The sequence below is a fragment of the Canis lupus genome, chromosome 2 (assembly GCF_003254725.2).
Source record: "Canis lupus dingo isolate Sandy chromosome 2, ASM325472v2, whole genome shotgun sequence".
NCBI classification, from domain to species: domain Eukaryota; kingdom Metazoa; phylum Chordata; class Mammalia; order Carnivora; family Canidae; genus Canis; species Canis lupus.
In genome coordinates this window covers 32,902,163-32,919,636 of record NC_064244.1, presented here as the reverse complement: position 1 = coordinate 32,919,636, position 17,474 = coordinate 32,902,163, and the positions used below count along the sequence as shown (strand labels likewise).

Genomic DNA, 17,474 nt, shown 5'->3' with positions numbered 1-17,474 from the left:
CTACTGACTACAGATCTCAGAGGGCCTCGAGCCCTGACTTAAGGTAACCAGCCCTTTGCATTTCCAAAGGGCTTCAACCCACTGAACTTAACATCAAGGGAAGAGGAGCATCGTAAGTCCCCGAGAAGGTTTTCAGGTGAACTGTAGTAGAATTGACCACAGCAACAAAGAATCACCTAAAACAGCGTGGCTCTCCATTCAATCCCCAAGCTCCTCCACGCTTCTCAGCCGTGAAGATCGCAGGACTCGGGATTGGAGGAAGCACCTTGCGGGGTGTCTACCGCACACCTCGAGTGCTGGCAGCCAACACGTGAAGAATCAGGCCACTGAAGGCAGCTCTGAGGTCAGCGGCCACCAGCTGAGCTGCCCTGCTGGACACTGATGTCCGCCCAAGAGTTCAAGGAGGCAACTCCCAGGATTTGTAACCAGGAAACCAAACCAGCAACCATCCTCTTCATTTTCTAAGTGGACTTCACATTCTCTCTTTTCATTCTAAGGAGCAGAGTTTGAAATGTACACATGTGCCGTCAAGGGGCTCTGAGGCATCCCTAAGGCGCCGGAAGGTGAATAACCCCATTTAGTATCAGAGCAGCCACAGGACATCTGGAAAATTCTCCAGAAACTCTGAACCTGGGGCACATGTAAACCACGACATGTTGGAGCTAGGAGCGTCATCCCACAGTTTGTGCAGGACAATGTGCTGAATGACGGTGAGATCAACCCAGTGCAGAGTCCAAGGGCATCATGCAGAATGTAACAGTGACTGAGGGGACCGTCCCTTGTGGACATCAGACCGTGGGTCCTCAGGGATCATCAATGTCAGCCCTAGTAGAGTCTCCTCCCCTTGTCTCTTCCTGGATGTCTCGGGTCTACTTTCCTATGGAACGTCATTCACGTGGATGGAAAAACTTACACTGATATGGGGGATATGTACAACTTAAGTTTCTTATACTTGACCACACTACAACGGCAAGATGTAGATGTACATCTAGTAAATTGTAGGTGAACAAGGGACTCCATCATGTCCAAACACAGAAACATAAGCCACAACCAACAGCCCCCAAAATAAAAAAATATGTATCATTTATTCAGATTTCTAGTGTAAAGACACTGAGGAATGAGATATTCTAAGACTTAGTTACTGACACATTACCAAGCTCAATGTTTTTTTTTTAAATTAAGGTATAATTGACATACAATAGTCTATTAATTTCAGAGGTAAAACAATGATTCAGTATCTGTATACACTGCAAAATCACTACAAAAGAAAAGAACTTTAAAGATTTACTCTCTTGGCAACTTTCGAATGTGCAGCACACTATCACTACGTACACTGTGTCCCCATGACTTATTTATTTGTAGCTGGAGGGGGTAGCTGTCCACCCCCTCCAGCCATTTCACCTACCCCACAACCACCACCACTGGCAACCACCGAATCTGTCCTATCTATGAGTTGTGTCTGTTTGGAGCCCATATTTAAGAGCAATCATATGGTGTTTGTCTTTCTCTGACTTCTTTCACTTAGCACTTCAAGGTCTCTCCATGTCATTGCAAATGGCAAGACTTCATTCTTTTTTTATGTCCAAGTAATATTACATTACATGTATATAGCACCTCTTCTTTTTCCATTCATCCATTGGTGGACACTTAGGTAGTTCCCATATCTTGACTATTGTAAATAATGCTGCGGTGAACATAAGGGTGTATGTATCTTTTTGAATTAGTGTTTTTGTTTAGAAAAATACCTAGTGTAGCTGCTGGATTGTAAGGTAGTTCTATTTTTAATTTTTTGAGGAACCTTCATCTGGTTTCCACAGGGGCTGCACCAGTCTACATTCCCACGAACAGTGCACAAGGGTTCCCTTTTCTCTACATCCTTGCTAAATACTTGCCATTTGTCTTTTTGATATTAGCCATTTTAAAAGGTATGAAGTGATATCTCATTGTGGTTTTAATTTACATTTCCATGATGATTAGTGATATTGAACATCTTTGTGTCTATTGGCCCCCTATCTCCCTTAGAAAAATGTCTATTCAGGCATTCTCCCTCTTTTTTTTTAAATTTTTATTTATTTATGATAGTCACACACAGAGAGAGAGAGAGAGGCAGAGGGAGAAGCAGGCTCCATGCACCGGGAGCCCGACGTGGGACTCGATCCCGGGTCTCCAGGATCACGCCCTGGGCCAAAGGCAGGTGTTAAACCGCTGCGCCACCCAGGGATCCCCTCTCCCTCTTTTTAATTGGATGTGTCTTTTGCTATTGAGTGGTATGATTTCTACACGTATTTCAGATAGTATGCCTTACCAGAGACACAATTTGCAAGCATCTTCTCCCAGTCAGTAGGAATGGAATTTGCCTTTTCATTGTGCTGGTTTCCTTTGCTGTGAAGCTTTTGAGTTTGACGTCCCATTTGTTTTGTTTTGCTTCTGTTACCTTTGCCTTTGGTGTCCAATCCAAAAAATCATCACCAAGACTGATGTTAAGGAGCTCACTGCCTATGTTTTCTTCCACGAGTTTATGGCTTCAGGTCTTCAAGTCTTTAATTAATTTTGAGTGAAATTTTCTGTACTGGGTAAGATAGAGGTCTAAGATAGTTTAATTCTTTTGCATGTGGCTATCCAGTTTCCCTAACGTCATTTATTAGAGACTGTCCTTTCTCCATTATGTATTCGTGAATCTTTTAACTTAATGAACCTAAATTAATTGGTGATATATGTGTGGGTTTATCTCTGGACTATTATATTCCACTGACCTATGTGTCTGTTTCTGGATAATAACATACTGTGTTAATTGCTATAGCTTTGTAATGTCGCTTGAACTCAGAGCCAGTGTCCCCAACTTTGCTCTTCTTACTCTAGGTTGCTTTGGCTATTTGGAGTTTTCCATGGTTCCCTACAAGTTTTTGGAATGTTTGTTCTACTTCTGTGAATGGTGCCACTGGAATTTTAATAGGGCCTGCACTGAATCTGTAAGATGTTTTGGGTAATATGGACATTTTAACAATATTATTTCTCCTAATCCATAAGCATGGAATATACTTCCATTTATTTGTGTCTTCCTCAATTTTTTCATCAACGTCTTATGATTTTCAGAGGTCTTTCATCTCTTTGGTTAAATTTATCCCTAAGTATTTTATTTTTTGATATAACTATTGATGGAATTGTTTCTTAATTTCTCTGATAGTTCACTGTTAATGTTTAGACATGTAACCAATTTTTACATGTTGATTTACTGCCCTGCAACTTTACTCAGTTCAGTGAATAATTTGAATAGTTTTTTTGTGGAATTGTCTATATATAAAATCATGTCATCTCCTCAGAGATAGTTTTACCTCTTCCTTAATGATCTGGATGCCTTTTACATCTTTTTCTTGCCTAGCAGCTCTGGCTAAGACTTCCAATACTATGGTGAGTAGAATTGGCAAGAAGAAAAATTTCCAGCCTTTCACAAGTGAGTAAAAAGTTAACTGTGGGCTTGTCATGCATGGCCTTTATTAATTTGAAGTATATTCCCTCTATGCTCACTTTGCCGAGTTTTTTTTTTTTTTTTTTTTTTTTATCAACAATGAATGCTGACAAATAGACATTTCTCCAAAGAGGACATACAGATGGTCAATGACCCATGAAAAGATGCTCCGCATCACTCATCATCAGGGAAACGCAGATCAAAACCGCAATGAGCTATCACCTCACACCTGTCAGAATGGCTAACATCAACAACACAGGAAACAACAGGTGTTGGGAGGATGTGGAGAAAGGGGAGCCCTCATGCGCTGCTGGTGGGAACACACACTGGTGCAGCCACTCTGGAGAACAGTGTGGAGGGTCCTCAACAAATTAAAATAGAGCTACCTATGACCCAGCGACTGCACTATTAAATATTTACCCCTCAAAGATACAAAAATACTAATTAAAAGGTATACATGCATTATCCACAAAAGCCAACTTATGGAAACAGCCCAAATGTCCATCGACTGATAAATGGATAAAGAAGATGTGGTGTGTGTGTGTGTGTGTGTGTCTCTCTCTCTCTCACACACACACCCACTGGGATGTTGCTCAGTCATCAAAAAGAATGAAGTCTTGCCATTTGCAATGACATGAATGGAGCTAGAGAGTATGATGCTAAGTGTAGTAAGTCAGAGAAAGACAAATACCATGCAATTTCAATCATACATAGAATTTAAGAAACACAACAAATGAGCAAAGAAGGAAAAGAAAAAGGCGAACCAAGAAATGGCCTCTTCACTATAGAGAACTGATGGTTATCAGAGGGGAGGGGTTTGGGGGTAGGAGGAGTTAGGTGATGGGGATTAAGGAGTGTACTTGCTTTGTAAGTACCGACGTCGTATGGAATTGTTAAATCACTATACTGCACACCTGAAAGTAATATAACTCTGCATGTTAACTAGCTGGAATTTAAATAAAAACTTAAAAAATAACATTTGAATGTTGTGAATGTTTTTTCTGCATCCATGAGCATATGATTATCCTTCATGTTGTTAATGTAGTGTATCACATTGACTGATTCATGAACGTTGGCCTACCCGTGCATCCCTGAAATAAATGAAATAAATCCCACTAAATAATGGAATATGGTCCTTTTAATGTATTATTGAATTCCATTTGCTAGTATTTTGTTGAGGATTTCTGCATCTAAGTTCATCAGGGATATTGGCCTGTAATTTTATTTTCTTATGGCATCCTTGTCTGCTATTGGTATCACAGTAATGCTGCCTCGTAACAGGAGTTTGGAAGCTTCCCTTCCTCTCAATATTTTGGAAGGGTTTGAGAAGGATGGATATTACATCTTTTTGAATGTTTGGTGAAATTCACCAGTGAAGACATCTGGTCTAGACTTCTGTTTGCTGGAGGTTTTTAATCAATCTCCTTACTACTGACCGGTATTCAGATAGTCTACTTCTTCATCATTCAGCATTGGAAGAGTGCATGTATATAGGAATTTATCTAATTCAAGGGGTCTAAGTAGTTGGCATATAGTTCTTAGTAGTCTCCTATAGCTCTTTGTCTTTCTGTGGCTGTAACTGTTTCATTTCTGATATCTGAGTCCTGTTCTTGTTCTCCTGCCGAGTCTAGCTAAAAGTCCCACTACTCTTTCTTATCTTTTGAAAGAACCAGCTTCTTGGTATCACTGATTTTCCCCCCTATATTCTCTATGGTCTCTGTTTCATTTATTCCCACAATGATCTTTGTTCCTTTATTCTACTAACTCTGGGCTTCATTTGCTCTTTTTCTAGTTCCTTGAAGCTCACAATTAGAACCACTGCTGCTGAATTTATAGATTTCGTATGTTCTATTTTTGTTTAAATTAGTCTCAAGCTGTTTTTCTCGCTTTTCCTTTGATTTCCTTGGAAAATCCACTGGGTTGGATCCACTGGGTTGCTCAGTAGTATGTTGCTTAATCTCCCCATATTTCTAATTGTCTTCATGTAAGTGATTTCTAGTTTCATACCACTGTGAGCCAGAAAAGATGCTTGATGTCATTTCATTCTTCTTAAATTTACTGGGACTTGCTTTGTGGCCTAACATGGGGTCTATCCTGGAGAACATTCCAAATGCCCTTGAGAAGAATGTGCATCTGTTGCTTATGGATGGAGCGTTCCACATAAATTAACCATTGGTGTAGGACCCCTACTCCTGCTGTATGGCATTTCTCCCCTTAGATCTACTACTATTTGTGTATATGTGCAGGTGCTCCTGTGCTGGGTACATAAATGTTTACAAATGTCATGTCTTCTCTGTGGACTGATCCCGTTATCGTTATGTAATCCCCCTCTGTCTCCCATTAATAGTCTGTTGTGAAGTCTACCTTGTCTGATGTAACTACAGCTACTCTTTCATCTCCACGTCCAGGAATACCTTTCTGCCTCCCTTCGCTTTCAGCGTCTGTGTGTCCTTACATCTGAAGTCTCTCATAGGCAGCACAGATTGCTCTTGCTTTTTTTCCCATTGACTCACTCTATGTCTTTTGATTAGAGAATTTAGTCATTCTACATTTGAAGCAATTATTGATAAGTAGATACCTATTGCTGTTTTGTTTATTGTTTTCTGTTTTTCAGTAGGGCCTTTCTCTTCTTTCCTTCCTTTTTTCCTTTGTGATTAATGGCTTTCTTTAGTGTTACACTTAGATTCCTTTCCCTTTCATTTTTGTCTCTACCAGAGGTGTTTGCTTTTTGGTCACCATAAGGCTCACATAGAACAACAGCCTGTAGACACGCGCACATGTACATTTAATACATGTACGTGTGTGTGTTACGTGTATGTGTATATATATATATAGATAGATAGATAGATATACTCAGCCTACTTTAATTTGATAGCAACTTAAGTTTAAACATATTCTGAGTTTTTACCTGCCCTCCCATACTTAATATTTTCATAGTACATCATTTTACTTTGTGTATCCCCTAAGTACTGTAATTTTCATGATTTTTACTGTTTTTGTCTTTTTATTCCAGTTCTATAAGTAATCCATTACCTTTACTTTACATCGACCTTTACCAGTGAGGTTTATACTCGCATTTATTTTATTGTTACAAATCAATGCCCTGTCTTTTTAGTTTACAGAAGTCCTTAACATTTCTCAAACGGCCTGTTTAGTGGCGATGAACTCCATCAGGTTGTGCTTGTCTGGAAAACTAACGCTCCTGAATTCTGAATGACAGCCCTGCTGGCCAGAGTATCCTTGGTGGATACTCCACGCTCTTTTCAGCATATGGAATATACCCTGTGGCTCCCTCCTGGCCTGCAAGGTGTCTGCTGAAAAATCTGCTGATCGTCTTAGTGATTTCCTTGTATGTATGTAGCAAGTTGTTTTTCTCCTGCCACTTTTCAGAATCATTCGCTCATTAATGTTTGACATTTTAACTATAATGTGTCTTGCTGTGAACTCTTTGGGTTCATCCTATTGTCAGCTCTCCAGGCTCCCTGGACCTGGATGTCTGTTTCTTTCCATAGGTTAGGGATGTTTCTACTATTATTTCTTCACTTACACTTTCTGCCCCTTTCTTTCCTCTCCTTCTGAGACTTCCTAATGTGAACGCTGTTCCACCTGATGTCTGACAGATTAAAACTTAAATTGTCTTTGTTTCCTTTTGCTGCTCTGTGTGAGGTCTACTGTGCGGTCTTCTTGATTGTTGACACTTTCTTCTGCTTCATCCAGTGGGAACTTCCCAGGGCATCCTTCAGTTCAGTTGTAATATTCCTAAAGCTCTGGGACTTCTGTTTGGCATTCCCTTCTGTTTTCTCTTTCCATGTTGAAGTTCTGTGTTTATCCATTCTTCTCTGCAGTTCAGTGAGTGTCTCTGTGACCCTTACTTTGAATTACTTATCAGGTAAATTATTTATTTCCACTTCACTAAGGTTTCATCTTGTTCCTTATTCTTGAACAGATTCCTTTGTTTCTTCGTTTTGTTTGACTCTCTGTATTTTTTTTTTTAAGATTGTATTTATTCATGAGAGAGAGAGAGAAACAGAGGCAGAGACACAGGCAGAGGGAGAAGCAGGCTCCATGCAGGGAGCCCGACATGGGACTCGATCCTGGGTCTGCAGGATCACGCCCTAGGCTGAAGGCAGAGCTAAACCGCTGAGCCACCTGGGCTGCCCTGATTCTCTGTATTAAGTGGAGCAGCCACCTCTCCCAGGCTAGAAGGAGTGGTCTGTGTAGGTGATGAACCTTCTCATGCAGTCCTGCCCTTGCTTGTCTCTTGAACTTCTCTGATTGTCTAAGCAGCCAGATTTATTCCAGACACATTCCCATTGTTGAGGGTGTGCCAAGATGCCTCTGTGTTCCAAAGGGAGGAATCCCACCAAGCACCAAGTTTCAGTCTGACTGGAGCCAGGCTCTCTGGCAGCTTTCAATGTATGCAGATATATACAGTCCTGCGGGACCACAATCATAAACCCTACTGGCCTCCACACCAGGATGTCTGGAGGTGTCTCCTGGGCTAGAGTTACAAACATCAGGGCTCCAGATGAGTGTGTAAGTCCCGTCTGGGAGGTGCCAGTGAGCTGTACCAAGATTAAGGGAGAGGGCAAAGTTGGCCCTCATCTGTGTTCCCTGAGAGCACCTCCGTCATCTCCAAATGTGTGGGAAACCCGAAGCCTGTGCCTCAGGCTGCAGCCCCAGGACAAGTGAATAGGCTTTCATCACATACACACTGGGCATGTTTTGTGTGCTGCCTGTGTGTGCCCTGCATAGCCATCTGTCAAGAACTCTCTCCAAGTGGTAGGGTCCTGTGGGGCCCAGGTATGCAAGCCCCCTGGCTACCAGAGCCAGGCACGCATGGGTGTTCCCTGTGCGGTCTGTGGGCACCTGCCGGCTTTAGCAAGGCGGCAGGAGAGTGGGGCTGTGGCGTGCCCACTGGCTCCAGCGCTGCAGCGGGAGTGAACGGGGGCTGGGGCACAGTCCGTGGCTTCAGCAGAGCAGCAGTGGCAAAGTAGAAGCAAAGCACAAAAGCGGCGCTTGTCAGTGCCTCTGTCCCCACAGTCCCCACAGGCCCCTGCCCCTGGGAGACGCTCTAAGATTAGCAAAGGGGTTCTTCACACACAGCGTAATCCCCTTTCGAGCCGTTCCTGCTGCATGGGGCCCTGGGGCGAGTGAGTTGAGTATGAGCTCCATGGGTGTGCTGGGTACAAGCCCCATGTTTTGGGGGCTCACAGTCGGACGCAGGCTCCAAGCTGGAGTACCTGACTTTGGGCGTGGACCCCTCACCCCGGGAGAATGCTCCTAATCTCTGAGATCCCTGCCACATGTGGGCCGTTGGGCCAGCGGGCGCCTCTGCCTCTCCTGCCCCCTCCCCTTACACGAGGGAGCTGCTCAGCCAGTTCTCGGGCCTTTCCCGGGAGGGAATCCTTCCGGAGTAGCGCTTGGCGTGGGGTGACCGGGGGCGGGGGGGGGGGGGTGAGCTCGGCACCTTCCTGTGCCACTGCCTGGCACGGCCGTCGGCGCGGTACCGGGGCACAGAGGCTGCACCTGAGTAGCCGCCGGGCCCTCAGCAACTGTGCCCCTGCCCGTCCGGCCGACGCCAACGGAGCCCCAGAACCCGCAACACCCTGAGCCTGTTGGGCCACACGCAGCCGCCGAGGCTTCCCAAGCCCGGGCACCCGACCTGTGGGCTGCATCGCTCCTTACCTTTCTCGTGAGCGGCACTTCGATGGGCACGGGGACCACCTCGGCCAGCAGGCAGCCGTAGAACGCCACCATGGAGGCGGCGGGGTCGTTGTTGGGGAACACCAGCGCCACCTGCGGGCACACACAGGGGTCAGCCCCAGGACCGAGGGGGTGCAACCCACGCAGCAGGCCGTTCCCAGCGAGGGCAGCGAGGGCAGAGCCTGCATGGCAGGCGCGCCACTGGCTCTTTTGGGGCAGATGTATTTTAACCAATTTCACGTACTTCCCTTTGACGTTCGAAGCCAGCCACGTCGCGGCCGGTCCCCCGAGACCCTGCCCAGGGCACAGCCACCCAGGCGGTCGGCATGCGTCCTGTCGTGCACCCTCACGCATCCGTGAGCCACGGCCGTGTGCACGTGCTCCGCGGGCGCCTCCTCGTGTGTCCACGCGGCCCCCAGCCTGACCTCGCCTGACCCCACGGGACGCCCTGCCCCTGAGCTTCGTTTGCCTCCCCGCATCCCAGTGTTGTAGGCAAGGGCACCTGAGGGGGCGGGGAGGGCCAGGCGAGCCTGGCACAGGGTGACACCCGCGGCCCCTTGGAGGGCGTCAGGGACATCTGCTCCCCCTCCGCCCACGGCCTCCCAGGGGCCTCGGGGACGAAGCGCCCAGTAAGCACGGGCTATAAAAGCTGGGTCAATCTAGGGTCCCACGGATCACGTGACTTTTAGGATGTCTCCCGACAGCCCCGAGGGCATTTTCGTGATGAATGAGTCTTCCGGAGGATGGCATGAACTGTGCCCCTGCGTCAAGCTCTCCTGCCCCTTGCCTACTCACCTGTTTCCACACGCGCCCTAAAACCAGGATGAATTTAAACACATCTGACAGCATTAACTCCCAGTTATGCAAAGGCTTCACGTGAATTATTTTTATTGCCACATTTAACGTGTTATGCAAATTTGTCAGAACTTCCCTGTATGTGGGCGCCTACTGCCTACAAGCAGGTCACCCGGTGTGGCTCACGTGGGGCTCCCTGGGGTTGCGGGCCGGCTCATCAATGCGCCCCAACTCGCTGGCCCTACTGCGGCCCCTCGGGGAGCGGCCTCACGTTCTGTCCTTGGGCGATGCGCAGCCGTCCGGTGTCTGCGCGCTCCCTCCCCGCGGCCCTGGACGAGGTCACCGTGTGCTCAGGAGCTCGCGGCTCCCGTGACTTAATGTGCACAGGTCACTTCTGCGTTGCCTCACTCAGGAACTTTACCAGTTTTTTCTCGAATACCGTCCTACTAGACGTTATTAGTTTTGCCATGGACAGTGAGTAGGACTCTATCTCCCTATTTCAATAAACAAACAGGCACGAATGGATTCAGACGGCACCTGAGGACAGGACGTGCCGCATCTTAAACTTGGCCTCGTTGGACGGCGGGTGGAAACAAATTAAGCTTGGGATTAAATGAAGGTTTTCTTTCTAAACGGCATTCCTGTGGTTGACTGAAGTCAGCGAGTCATAGATCAGTCACCCCTCAGGCCAGGAAAGGCCATTCTGAGGGACCGTGCTTGAGAGAGCCTGAGGAGTATGTACGGTTGTGCTAATCCTTATTCCGTCCCAGCCAGAGGCCAGGCAGCCACGAGCAGGATCCTCCAGAGGAGCCGAGGATTTACTTGTACGTCTGTGTGTATGAACCACAGCAGTTATTGTAAAGAACCACCTGAGGTTTAGAATAGCCCGAAATGTGTTGCGTCAACGGCAGCCGCGTCCACAGCGCGTGTGTAGACCTGGATCTGGCAAAGCTGCCATCAGGTAAGTACTTGGAGGCTCGCAGCGAGCCGCTGCCCAGATCTCCTTCCCTGAAGCACCCACACGTGACAGGGAGTCATCCAAACTGCAGTCAAATCACGGAAGATGCCGAACTTCCACCCGGAGCGGAGGGCTGCCCCTGTTCCTGTGGGATCAGGTCAGTACAGACTCGCTGGCTTCCCCCAGCGTCTGTTCCAGGTCCGACACCCGACTGCACGGTGGGGACGCTGCGGACCAGCCCGTCTGCCTCCGAGCCCGGGGCTGGCTGCCGGCCCGGCGCTGCTGGTGGAGGCTCACCCGGACCTGAGATCCAGAACTGCCCCGCTCTGTCCGCGCGGCCCCACTCGTGACGCCGCGTTAGGGACGCCCCGCAGGGCTGTGGCAATAGGACGGGATGGCATGTGCCAATGTGAAGGCAGTAAGAGCTGAATATAAATTCGTGCATGATTCTGCTCCTGACATCATCAAAGTGGTGGACAGAAAGGGTCAAACACCTGAAGACTCAGAATAAGAACAAAGTGTTTGCTATTGTTTTGCAGCTTCAGGAAAGGAAGTCTGTGCTTGGCTCACTCTTCTCATGATGTCTTCCTTCCACGTCAGAACCAGTCACACGTCTGTCTTACTGGTGCCTCCGCGGTGATTCCTGAGCCGTGCACAACACAGCTCCCCTCCACATAATTCTCCGCATATTTCTGACATGGGTCTGGACCTAACCCCCACCCAGGGCGTGGAGGCACCCACCTGGCAGGAGGCGTAGGCCACCCCAGCGTCCATGAGGGTCGTGCTCCTTAGAGCGATCCCTCCTTCTCTGCGTGCCCTGGCTCCTTCTCAACGCCAGTCGGCCGCTGGCCCATAGCTCACAAGAGACTCCTCGGGGCGCACGTGCTCCTCCCAAATGAGGAAGCTCTGTCCGCCCCCCCCCCCCCCGACAGTGCATCTCAGGCTCTCACCACTTCTGAGACCTTCATCATGTTCCAATTTATACAAAAGCTAATTATCAATAATGTGTGCACGTTTTAGTACCTCCAGCTCCTAGAAGGCAGGCTCCACATTGCGCACCTCTGTACCTTCTGAAGCTCCCGCTACACATCTCAAACCCCATTCAGTGGAGGCACATAAATGCCTTCTTAAAAGCCCAAACTATGTTAATAAGGTCACCCACGTGAAAAATGTCTATAAAGGTTTATGTCAAAGACTGAACGCTCATTATCCTGGGGAAAATTATTTTATTCAAAAGTCATTTTGAGAGGGTAAAAAATTCTGTTTATTGCAATAGAAGGTTATGATCAACTGACTACTATCATCATGTATATTTATTTAGTAAAAGTACCTATGTGCACATGCCAGGTACAAACCACGTGAATGATGTTTAGGGTAACTTAGGGAAGTAGTTCCCTTCACACAATTCAAGTCAGCCTTTGCTGAAAAACCTCCCTACATAGTTTATTTCTATCACAATTCCTACTAACATCTGAGCTGAACAGAGGTGCTTCACTTTGCCATCGTTACTGTAGGAGAACTTAGCGGCTCTGGAGGCCACGGTGCACCAGGACGTTTAACAAAGCCACTCAAGACTGTCGCCAAATCAGAGCGAAGGGAGATGTCACTCTACAATGGACTTTCTATTGTAGTAAACACAAAGCTGACCATCTCAACAGCTTGGCGGCACCAAGGACATCCGCCCCGCTGAGCAGCCTCGCCGTCCAGAACCAGCCCTGGGGTATCGCGTTCCTCAGATGAAGCCTGGGTCCCCTATCCTCCCCTCCCCTCTGCCCCACCCCTCTCCGAACCTCGTATATTCCTCCCTGGTGGCCGCTTCACCTCACGTAGCATAAAACCCTCGAGCCCCTCCATGGTTAATGGCGCCAGAAACTATTTCCTCTCTAAGACTGCAGGGCCATCCGGTGCGTACACCGCCACCGCATTGCTCACCCGCTCATCTGTGCACGGACGCTGGGGTTACACCCCCTTCTGGTTCTGTGAATGACGCTGCCCTGAGAACCAGTGTAGACGTGTAGATTGCCGGGTCAGGAGGTAATTCCGTAGTGACTGCTGGGGCACGCACCACTGTCCGTCCTGTTTGCCTCAGTGGCTGCACCAGGGTCGGTTGCTGCTGGCAGCATGAAGTTCCCATTTCTCCGTCCTCGCCAGCTTAACCGGTGCGGTGTCTCAGTGTGGTTGAAAGGTACCTGGTCCCGAGGCATCTTTTCAGGTCTTACTGGCCATCTGCCGAACTTCCCTGGAGAAATGTCTATTCAAGTCCTCTGCCCATTTTTTAATCCTCTTTTTTTTTTTTTTGGTTGTTGCTGACTTGTAGGTTTTTTTTTTTTTTTTTTAAATATTCTGGAGACTAATCTCGTACCAGATACAGGCTCTGTAAACACATTTTCTCCCATCCTCTATGCTGCCTTTCACCCTCGATAGCGTCCTGTGGCACCCTCAAGTTACTGTCATGAAATCCGATTCATGTTTTTATTTTCGTGGCCTGTGTTTTGGTGTCATCTAAGAAATCACTGCCAAATTCTGTTATGAAGCTTCCCCCCAGGTTTATTCTAAGAGTTTTATGGTTTTTGCTCTTAACGTGAGAAGTGCTACAGCGTAGCTCACGGAGTTGTGAAGGCTCACGACACCTTGTGTCATGCATCCCGACTCACAGCTAATGTAACAAAGCCTGAGTTAGTGTGTTCACGGTAAGAGACACTGAACTCGGAATGTCCGACTGCAGGTGTCTGTGTCATGCAGGATGAAGCATTTGCGGGTGTAGTAACATCAAGAGACTTACCCGGTCTCCAGGTCGTACCATAGGCTCTTGCTTTGTACCTAATTTATGCAGAATGTTGTAAGCAACCTTCATACTTCTTGTCCACAGTTTGCCTATCAACAGAAACGACAAAGACACAAGTAAGTGGACACATGCATTTCCAGTTACATATCAACATACACATGAAATTATATATATAGAGAGAACTAGTTCATTGTAAGCCTTCAAGTTATCCTCAGTCTCTGGAAGCAAGAAGAAAAATAAGAGCCAGTAACTCAGATTCATAAAATCTGAGAAGCCTCAATGCTGGAATAAGGTTCTGATACAAATACTCTCGGTATGTAAAGTAGCTACAGCAAAGCCACAGAAAACTTATCATCACAGAAGTTCCAGGGGAAGATTTCAAGGGAGTGAAGTAGGGCAGGGATCATTGCAAGAGCGCATTACTGCTGATTCACCTGTTAGTGGGGTCCTGGCTCAAGTGACTGCAATGAATGCAAAGGGTCCTGGGGACACACAGTGGAGCCTGGCCCCCCTCCCTCTCCAAGTCCTGAGTCCTCAGCATCAAATCTTCCTAGCCTCGGGGACTTAGGATTTTTGGAGAAGAATGCTGAGAGTTAAAGATGGTGGTAAGTATTCTGAACTAAACTTTTGAACTCTGGGGAAAAAAAGAGCACAAGGCAGGATCGGTAACAGGATTTTAAAAACCACATCAGGAAGAATGGCCAGCTTTTTAAAAAAAAAAAAATTTTTATTGGAGTTCAATTTGCCAACATAGAGCATAACACCCAGTGCTCATTCTCCCAAGTGCCCCCCTCAGTGCCCGTCACCCAGTCACCCCAACCCCCGCCTACCTCCCTTTCTACCACCCCTTGTTCGTTTCCCAGAGTTAGGTGTCTCTCATGTTTTGTCACCCTCACTGATATTTTTTTTTTTCTCACTGACATTTTCACCCATTTTCTCTCCTTTCCCTTTATTCCCTTTCACTAGTTTTTATATTCCCCAAATGAATGAGACCATATGATGTTTGTCCTTCTCCGATTGACTTATTTTACTCAGCATAATACTCTCCAGTTCCATCCACGTCAAAGCAAATGGTGGGTATTTGTCGTTTCAAATGGCTGAGGAATATTCCATTGTATACATTAGACCACAGTTTCTTTATCCCTTCATCTTTCGATGGACACCGAGGCTCCTTCCACAGTTTGGCTATTGTGGACATTGCTGCTAGAAACATCGGGGTGCAGGTGTCCCGGCGTTTCACTGCATCTGTATCTTTGGGGTCAATCCCCAGCAGTGCAATTACTGGGTCGTAGGGCAGGTCTATTTTTAACTCTTTGAGGAACCTCCACACAGTTTTCCAGAGTGGCTGCACCAGGTCACATTCCCACCAACAGTGCAAGAGGATTCCCCTTTCTCCACATCCTCTCCAACATTTGTGGTTTCCTGCCTTGTTAATTGTCCCATTCTCACTGGTGTGAGGTGGTATCTCATTGTGGTTTTGATTTGTATTTCCCTGATGGCCAGTGATGCGGAGCATTTTCTCATGGGCTTGTTGGCCATGTCTATGTCTTCCTCTGTGAGATTTCTGTTCACATCTTCTGCCCATTTCATGATTGGATTGTTTTTTGCTGTTGAGTTTATAAGTTCTTTATAGATCTTGGATACTAGTCCTTTAACTGATATGTCATTTGCAAATATCTTCTCCCATTCTGTAGGTTGTCTTGTAGTTTTGTTGACTGTTTCTTTTGCTGTGCAGAAGCTTTTTCTCTTGATGAAGTCCCAATAATTCATTTTTACTTTTGTTTCTCTTGCCTTCATGGATGTATCTTGCAAGAAGGTGCTGTGGCCAAGTTCAAGAAGGGTGTTGCCTGTGTTGTCCTCTAGGATTTTGATGGAATCTTGTCTAACATTTAGATCTTTCATCCATTTTGAGTTTATCTTTGTGTCTGGTGCAAGAGAGTGGTCTAGTTTCATTCTTCTGCACGTGGATGTTCAATTTTCCCAGCACCATTTATTGAAGAGACTGTCTTTTTTCCAGTGGATAGTCTTTCCTGTTTTGTCGAATATTAGTTGACCATAAAGTTCAGGGTCCACTTCTGGATTCTCTATTCTGTTCCATTGATCTATGTGTCTGTTTTTGTGCCAGGACCACACTGTCTTGATGACCACAGCTTTGTAGTACAACCTGAAATCTGGCATTGTGACGCCCCCAGCTATGGTTTTCTTTTTTAATATTCCCCTGGCTATTTGGGGTCTTTTCTGATTCCACACAAATCTTAAGATGATTTGTTCCAACTCTCTGAAGAAAGTCCATGGTATTTTGATAGGGATTGCATGAAATGTGTAAACTGCCCCGGGTAGCACTAACATTTTCACAATATTAATTCTTCCAATCCATGAGCATGGAATATTTTTCCATCTCTTTGTGTCTTCCTCAATGTCTTTCAGAAGTGTTCTGTAGTTTTTAGGGTACAATCCTTTATCTCTTTGATTAGGTTTATTCCTAGGTATCTTATACTTTTGGGTGCAATTTTAAATGGGATTGACTCCTTAATTTCACTTTCTTCAGTCTCACTGTTAGTGCATACAAATGCCACTGATTTCTGGGCATTGATTTTGTATCCTGCCACACTGCCGAATTGCTGTATGAGAGTTCTAGCAGTCTTGGGGTGGAGTCTTTTGGGTTTTCTATGTAGAGTATCATGTCATCTGTGAAGAGGGAAAGTTTGACTTCTTCTTTGCCAATTTGAATGCCTTTTATTTCTTTTTGTTGTCTGATTGCTGAGGCTAGGACTTCTAGTACTATGCTGAATAGCAGTAGTGAGAGTGGACATCCCTGTCTTGTTCCTGATCTTAGGGGAAAGGGTCCCAGTGTTTCCCCATTGAGAATGATATTTGCTGTGGGCTTTTTGTAGATGGCTTTTAAGATGCTGAGAAATGTTCCCTCTATCCTTATACTTTCAAGAGTTTTGATCAGGAATGGATGCTGTATTTTGTCAAATGCTTTCTCTGCATCTATTGAGAGGATCATAAGGTTCTTGTTTTTTCTCTTGCTGATATGATCAATCATATTGATTGCTTTACCAGTGTTGAACCAGAAGAATGGCCAGCTTTGAAGAACCTGTACCCTTCCCATCCCGGCCCCCAACCCCAGCCCAGCGTGAGATGCTCCCTCCGTGGGACCCATGTGGGGACACAGCTTGAAATGGAATACAAGGATTCTGAAATCTAACCTGAGCTCAGAGACACATAAAGGTCTCTCACGGTGTGAGCTTCTGCAGCCTTCTGAAGCCGGCAAGGTGTGCGATGTTATGTTAATGTGATCATAGCAATAGGAGCAACTTTAACTTTCCCATAAATTAAAATCACTGCTTTAATCTTTTTCCTATTTTAAATGTAGAAGCTAAATTTAGAATTTTTTTGCTAAAAAAAAAGAAATTTTTTGCTTGTAACATTTGTTTTGAATGAAAAAAAGCCAAATTTGTTTTATTTCACTTTGGATTTTGCAGCAGTCCAAATTAGGGTTACTGTTTATCTACCATAAGACTTACCAACTTGTCTCCCTCTTTGTGATTAGGGGACAAAGAAAATGTTTGATATCTTTATTTCTCCAAGTCCTAGTGCATTCCTGCTTTACATTATATGTTCAACACATGCTTCTTTGTTTCATTAATGTCCTAGGCAATCTATAAAAAGCACACAATCACACTTAGGAAGGTTTTGTCTGCCCCTCCACCCTCTTCTAGAGCTCGTTCTCAACACTGCAGCCCCAAAGGCTGGCTACC

The 17,474-nt window shown here is 46.0% G+C and overlaps 1 protein-coding gene across 6 annotated transcripts in view; it reads right to left on the bottom strand.

Annotated features, from left to right (window-relative positions):
• The window catches only part of DIP2C (disco interacting protein 2 homolog C), a 252,745-nt gene that overhangs the window by 86,302 nt on the left and 148,969 nt on the right, over positions 1-17,474 (bottom strand). For all 6 annotated transcript variants that reach the window (XR_007406048.1, XM_049101447.1, XM_025445451.3 and 3 more), the window contains 2 exons: positions 13,708-13,799; positions 9,155-9,265 (listed from right to left, as the gene is read on the bottom strand). Coding sequence is in view for 5 of the 6 variants with exons in the window: in XM_049101447.1 (XP_048957404.1) it covers positions 9,155-9,265; positions 13,708-13,799 (203 nt within the window). In the remaining variant the exon portion in view is untranslated. The remainder of the gene's footprint in view (positions 1-9,154; positions 9,266-13,707; positions 13,800-17,474) is intronic.